This window comes from Panulirus ornatus, chromosome 32 (genome assembly GCF_036320965.1).
Source record: "Panulirus ornatus isolate Po-2019 chromosome 32, ASM3632096v1, whole genome shotgun sequence".
In the NCBI taxonomy this organism is placed as follows: Eukaryota; Metazoa; Arthropoda; class Malacostraca; order Decapoda; family Palinuridae; genus Panulirus; species Panulirus ornatus.
This window is the reverse complement of record NC_092255.1, coordinates 2,812,121-2,819,059: the sequence shown is the minus strand read 5'-3', so window position 1 is coordinate 2,819,059 and position 6,939 is coordinate 2,812,121. Positions and strand designations below refer to the sequence as shown.

General features: G+C 42.2%; 1 protein-coding gene across 2 annotated transcripts in view; it reads left to right on the top strand.

Annotated features, from left to right (window-relative positions):
* The first annotated feature begins 2,298 nt into the window (after positions 1-2,298).
* Positions 2,299-6,939, top strand: part of LOC139758976 (uncharacterized) — a 36,534-nt gene continuing 31,893 nt past the window's right edge. The window contains exons 1-2 of one of the 2 annotated variants that reach the window (XR_011714967.1): positions 2,299-2,349; positions 4,959-6,922. Coding sequence is in view for 1 of the 2 variants with exons in the window: in XM_071680837.1 (XP_071536938.1) it covers positions 4,973-6,922 (1,950 nt within the window). In the remaining variant the exon portion in view is untranslated. The remainder of the gene's footprint in view (positions 2,350-4,958; positions 6,923-6,939) is intronic. The other variant, XM_071680837.1, reaches the window with a different exon arrangement.

Below are 6,939 nucleotides of genomic sequence, written 5' to 3'. Positions count from 1 at the left end.
GGATGAGATAAACTAGGTTTTCGTGTTCTTGTTTTCGTAAGGTTGATGTATGAACCACGGGTCATCATCGTATCTAGGACTAAGCGTCCTCACAGGTCGCCATGTCGAGCCAAATCTTGACCTTGACCTTTAACTTAAATTTTTATAGACACGACGAACTTGGCTATTGGCTCAGGATTGCCGCCACCACAGCCAATCAGGCTGCCGCTTTGATTGTGTCGACCTCTTAGGTACGACCCATGGCTATGATACGCTGACTTTTGACCTGACCGTCATGGGTCAGGTCAAAGGTCAAACTATTATACCTACGAGTCGTATGGCTGTTGCATTGCTCTAACGCATCTAGATTTTTATTTCAATTATTGAATTTTCTGGAATTTATAAAGCTGTAGAAATAATGGCTATTCAACGTTACTAAACACGAAAAAAATGTATTTAGAAAAATAACATAATTTCCGTGGAATGTATATTTTTGCTTTAAAAAAAAAATCGGGTTAAAATGATTTCGGAAATCTGGCAAACTGTGCCAGTGGCGTTGGCCGGGGGGGTGGTTTACACAGATGGGTTTAGGAGGTAAATCATTTGGTTAAATTTATACCATAGTAGATGTAGGTAGGTCAGGTCAGGTATTATATAGCTCACACCGTGTAGAAATGACTGTTTTTCTTTTTATTTGCGTGGAAATAAGCCATGTGCGTGAGATATCTTAGGGAGGCCATCTTGGTACAAAAAGCCTACAAGTTCGCTCTCTCGCTGATGACATCAGCAAAGAATGTCGTGACCCACGGTAGGTGGCGCGGTATTTGTGTACGTGACTGGCAACCAGATGCCACCAGCTGTCATACATGTGTTCTACGTCCTCTACGCATGACGTTCATGAAGTTCGTCTTTTTTTTCTTTTCTTGCGTGCGTCCTTACGTCACGGAGGTTGACGGGTGACTGGCGACGTGACGAGGATGCTGGGTGGAGGAGGCGGTGCTTAGGGGTGGGTGGGTCGTGACGTCACTAACGAGATCAACAGACGCATGCGCCCACATTTCCCAGGCAGAGGAGTCCCCCACCCCCTTTTCCCTCCTATTTTTGGAATTGCGGAAAGACTGTTATGTAGATGACGTAGACATTTACACCTGTTATGGAAGGATCCCACTGGACAGTAGTTTATGACCAATAGATACGTCATAAGTACAAGTTTGTTAAAGATTCAGGACCATTAGACAACCAGGAAAGGATTCAGGATCTATTGAGCTTTGAGGATCATCAATGACAGATTCGTTAATTGAGTTAGGGCTGTTAAAGGATTCGCTGCCAATTAAGAGACTTCCTTCGTGTAAACACAGACTACCATCGTGTAAACACAGACTACCATTATGTACACAGTTTAGTGGCTCAGGGCCATATGTAAATTACCACGTTAACGATTGGGTCAGGCAAAAGCTCATTACCAAAGGAGTTAGTACTATTAAGTAGTGAACTATGAACAGCTTGTTAAACACTTGTTATACGTGAAATTACCTGAATCGGATTCCTTAAAGGAAATGAAGGCGGGTGATTTATGACACAAATGGGTTCATAGGTGATTCCTAGCAAGAGCGAAGGTGACATAAGGCATTACTAAGGTCATGTCGGGCAACAATGGTGACCCCTGGCGACGGAGGGGATTTGTGGTTCATCCAAACTGTTTGAGGGCAACATGGACGCCAGCCTCCCTCCCAGCCAGCCGCCATCACTGTGGAGTTTGTACACTTCCAGAACTCTGGAAATGTCTTTGTTAACTACATCAAATCACCGTTGAAGGGATTGTAGAAGTTTGTGGTTAGCTAGGAAGTGAGGGATGAAGTTAATTAAGTTACAAGACAGACAGTTTTGACCATTTAAAAATGGTGATTATTTTCGTGGATACACAAGAGTTCTTTGATGATATTACGACCCGAGGTAATTTGTAAGGTTTATATTTAGTTGGTTAATAAAGTTATATATCTTAAAAATGTTCAGTGATTTACGGAGAATATGACATATATATTATCGTGAAGATAAGGTTTGTAACCCCGCTATCAGTCTTGTAATGGCGGTAATAGTGCTATGTAAGCACGAGAAGATCAAATATTCGTTTCTCGTTTAAGAAAATCAGACGCTAACATGACAGGTTTTTTAACGTGTTATTTCTGCTAATAATTGAGTAGTAGGAATGATGGTGTATCGGTGGATGCGAAAAATAAAGACTGACAACAGAAAAATAATGGAGCGAGGATTGTATGGCAAGAGTTGTATTTGATAGTTTGAGGAGAGAAGACATGTTAGTTTGCATCACAACACCTGAGAGGTAAGGTGTGTTGTTCTGGTGAGACACAGGTACTTCCTGGTCCCTCTAAGTGGTCATATTTAGTACCAGAATCTTCCATTTTCCCCCTCTTCCCGGTAGCTAAGTGGTTACATTTAGAACTAGAATGTATATTATTTTTTTTCCTTTTTATGTGTATACTTGAATCCAGAGGTTAACTTAGTGAAGTGGTGGTTGAATTACGCATAGTGTTGGTTATAGTGTTACACTATTCCGAAATGGTGAGGTATGTCAGTGTAGTGATGGTGAGGTCTCGCTGTACCAGTGATGGTGAGGTCTGTCACTGTAGTGGTGGTGATGGTGAGGTGTCTATCAGTGGCGGTGATATAAGGTCTGTCTGTGTATTAGTGGTGGTGATGGTAAGGTCTGTCACTGTACCAGTGGTGGTGATGGTAAGGTCTGTCACTGTACCAGTGGTGGTGATGGTAAGGTCTGTCACTGTACCAGTGGTGGTGATGGTAAGGTCTGTCACTGTACCAGTGGTGGTGATGGTAAGGTCTGTCACTGTACCAGTGGTGGTGATGGTAAGGTCTGTCACTGTACCAGTGGTGGTGATGGTAAGGTCTGCCATTGTACCAGTGGTGGTGATGGTAAGGTCTGTCACTGTACCAGTGGTGGTGATGGTAAGGTCTGTCACTGTACCAGTGGTGGTGATGGTAAGGTCTGCCATTGTACCAGTGGTGGTGATGGTAAGGTCTGTCACTGTACCAGTGGTGGTGATGGTAAGGTCTGTCACTGTACCAGTGGTGGTGATGGTAAGGTCTGCCATTGTACCAGTGGTGGTGATGGTAAGGTCTGTCACTGTACCAGTGGTGGTGATGGTAAGGTCTGCCATTGTACCAGTGGTGGTGATGGTAAGGTCTGTCACTGTACCAGTGGTAATGATGGTGAGGTGTCTATGTAGTAGTGGTGGTGATAGTGAAGTCTGTCACCGTACCAGTGGTGGTGATGGTGAGGTGCCTCTGTACTAGTGGTGGTGATGGTGAGGTCTGTCACCGTACCAGTGATGGTGAGGTCTGTCTCTGTACTAGTAGTGGTAATGGTGAGGTCTGTCTCTGTACTAGTAGCGGTGATGGTTAAATCTGTTACTGTACCAGTGATGGTGATGGTGAGGTGCCTCTGTACTAGTGGTGGTGATGGTGAGGTCTGTCACCGTACCAGTGATGGTGAGGTCTGTCTCTGTACTAGTAGCGGTGATGGTTAAATCTGTTACTGTACCAGTGATGGTGATGGTGAGGTTAGCACTGCATTGGTGGTTGTGATGATGAAATCTGTCACAGAGGTAATGATGGTGAGGTATGTCATTGATCATGCGGGGTTGATGAGCTCTTTCAGTGCTGTTGGAGGTGATAGTGATGTCTGTCATTTGATTGTAGTAATGGTGAAGGCTGTCACTGTACTAGTGGTCGTGATGGCGGTGTCCATCACTGTAGGCTACTAGTGATGGTGTGGTGTCACTGTACCATTGGTCGTGATGGTGAGGTCTCTATGTTAGTGGTCATGATAGTGAGGTCTCTTTTTACTAGTGTTAGTGATGCTGAAGCTTATCACTGTACTTGTGATAGTGAGTTCTGTTACAGTACTAGTGATGATGATAGTGAGGTCTGTCACTGTGCTAGTTGTGATGATGGTGAAGTCTGCCTCTGTACTAGTACATGTAGTGGTAATGGTGAGGTCCATCACTGTAGGCTGCCAGTGGTGGTGTTGGTGAAGTTTACCACTGTATTAGTGGTGGTGATGGTGAGGTCCATTACTGTAGGCTGCCAGTGGTGGTGTTGGTGAAGTTTACCACTGTATTAGTGGTGGTGATGGTGAGGTCCATTACTGTAGGCTGCCAGTGGTGGTGTTGGTGAAGTTTACCACTGTATTAGTGGTGGTGATGGTGAGGTCCATTACTGTAGGCTGCCAGTGGTGGTGTTGGTGAAGTTTACCACTGTATTAGTGGTGGTGATGGTGAGGTCCATTACTGTAGGCTGCCAGTGGTGGTGTTGGTGAAGTTTACCACTGTATTAGTGGTGGTGATGGTGAGGTCCATCACTGAACTAGTGGTGATTATGGTGAGGTCTCTTAACTTTGACAAGTGGGGGCAGGGACCTGGAAACCCAACCCTTCATGTTTTTCAGTTTAAAAGATATGGGACAGCAGAAAGAGCCAAGTGAGGAGTGTTCATCCCCCTCAAAAGCTCATGCTTGAGTGTGTGTGGATGTAACCAAGATGAAAAAAAGGGAAAGATAAGTAGTATGTATGAGGAAAGAATCCTAGATTTTGTAGCTCTGAGTGCAACAGAGCTCAAGGTGTGGGAGGAAAGCTATTAGAAGCTATGAGGAATTTATATCCAGACATAAGACTAACATATACAGCGGTAGGTAGAGAGGAGGATGAATGGTTCCAGATGAAGGTGGACCTGTGGGAGGAGGGGTTGAATATCACCATGGCTGTTTGTGTATGGGTGAGAGAGGTGACTACAAGGGTCTTGGACAGAGGACCAGGTGTGCTGTGTGTTGGGGATGGCATTTTTATGTTTTTTAATAAACATACTTTTTTTTTTGTGCTACCTCGCAAATGCGGGAGACAGCGACAAAAAAAAAAAAAAATAAACATACTTTCTTCTCTGTTTCAGGCACATGGGTAGTAATGAACTCTGATAATGACTACAGTGACTATGAAGATAAAGAAACAGTGCCAAGATATCAGGTCTTTCCATCCCAGGTTGATGAGCTGGTCCAGGGTATGTACTGTAGAATGAATAACATATCTGATGAGGATGGAAAGAGAAATAACTTATCTGTGCGTGAAAAAACGTTTGAAGGCATAAGAAATGGTAACAAAGATGTAATTGAGCATCATTCTGGAGGCAGAGAAATAATTACGCAAGACCTTGATCAATACAAAAGTAACTCAGGATGTGAAAGAATGCAGTTGAACATCAAGAGTACTGAAACATTTTTGACACAATGTCAAAATGCATGTTTTTCTTCTGTGCCCACTGATTCAGCAGTTGTGACAAGCAGGTCTAGATATTCCCAACTCCTCAGCATTATGAAAGGGAGGAGCTGTCTTCAGAATACAAATGGTATACAGGGAGATAACTGCTTTCAAAATAAGAATAGTATACAGGGAGAAAGTCATCCTTATGATGTGGAACATTCAAGAGAGCAGAAATGGTCTCAAGCAGTAAATGCTCCAAGCACTAGGGAGGAACCACCAGGACATAATGCTCCTGAGTTTTGGTCATGCACTGGTGATAATGTTAATTACTCATCAGAATTATTCCGTAATGAAGATAGAGATGTGGGATCTTGTCCAAGAAGCTGTGTAGATGATTATTCTCATCAAATGACACATGATGCTGACGCATGCAATGACAGAGGAGAACTGTTGAGTCCTTTAGAATGTCCATTTGGTAAGTTATTTGGAAAAAGGACAGAAGTTAGATTGAATGACAAAAAGGTTTTACCTTTCTGCACTCCCCAGTGTTCAAATACACAAAAAGATTTAATGTTAAAGGAGTCCTTGGACAGCAGAGAGCAAGGTTTACATGATTTTGGTACAGCTTCCAGTCCAGATGAGTGTAATATCCCTATTGATGTAAAGAATACTTTAATTAAGAAAGTAAAAGAGCAGCTTAATGATTTTTATTGGAAAGTAAAAGTTAATACCCATGCCCATATACTGTCAACAGCTGCAGTTAAGGAGAGAGAACTATTCTCAAAACTTGAAATTCATCTAAACCAAATAAGATTGACTACATCACTCACTGACATAGACCAAAAATTGTCAGCACTCTCTTGTGCACTTCAAACTGATGTTTTATTTGCTAGTTTCTTTTTGAATAACTTCATAGATTATTTACTCTCAGTTTTTGATAAGGAGAAAAACTTAACTAGGGTTAGTGAAATTCTTGAGTATTTCATTCCTTGTGTTAGGACTGTGATAAGTGGCCGAGTTGGAGAGAAGGTTATAAATAATATTAGAAATGAAAAACTTCTCCAGGTACTTTATAACACTCTAGTGAAGATATTTAGGAGGGAATCTAAGTACAGAGTGACTGATACAGAAGATTTAATGAAGTATCAGAGTGGCAGTAAAGTCATCAAGGCACACATAGTTCGCATGAGCCCTGAGGACTCACAAAAATTATTCCAGGAAACCTTTGCTGATACTGGGAATCTCTCTGATTTATACCTTATTTATACCTGGCAGATTTTCAAAATATTTGAGATAGAAGAGGGGTATATGTCAGAAATGATGGAAGAATCGGGAAAATTTATAAGCATAGTCCCAGCTAAGGATCTGAAGGATAAGGAATGGAAGGTTCCTTTCTCTCCTCTTGGTAGCAAATGTCTGGAATCAGAGCCAAGTAACAAATATAAAGAAACTCCTCATCCTGTGGTTTATTTAAGTTTTGAGTGGACAGATTTTCGTGTTGGTCATCTGTATGAAAATGGAGTTGCATTTCTGGTAAATGTAACTGACTGGGCTTATCATCTGCATGAACTCTCACTGTCCATTGAAAAGCTAGAAGTAAAAAGGAAAGTGAAGTTCATACCATCCATGGGATCATCTTATGCATTAACACTGCAGGTAAGAGGCACATTTTG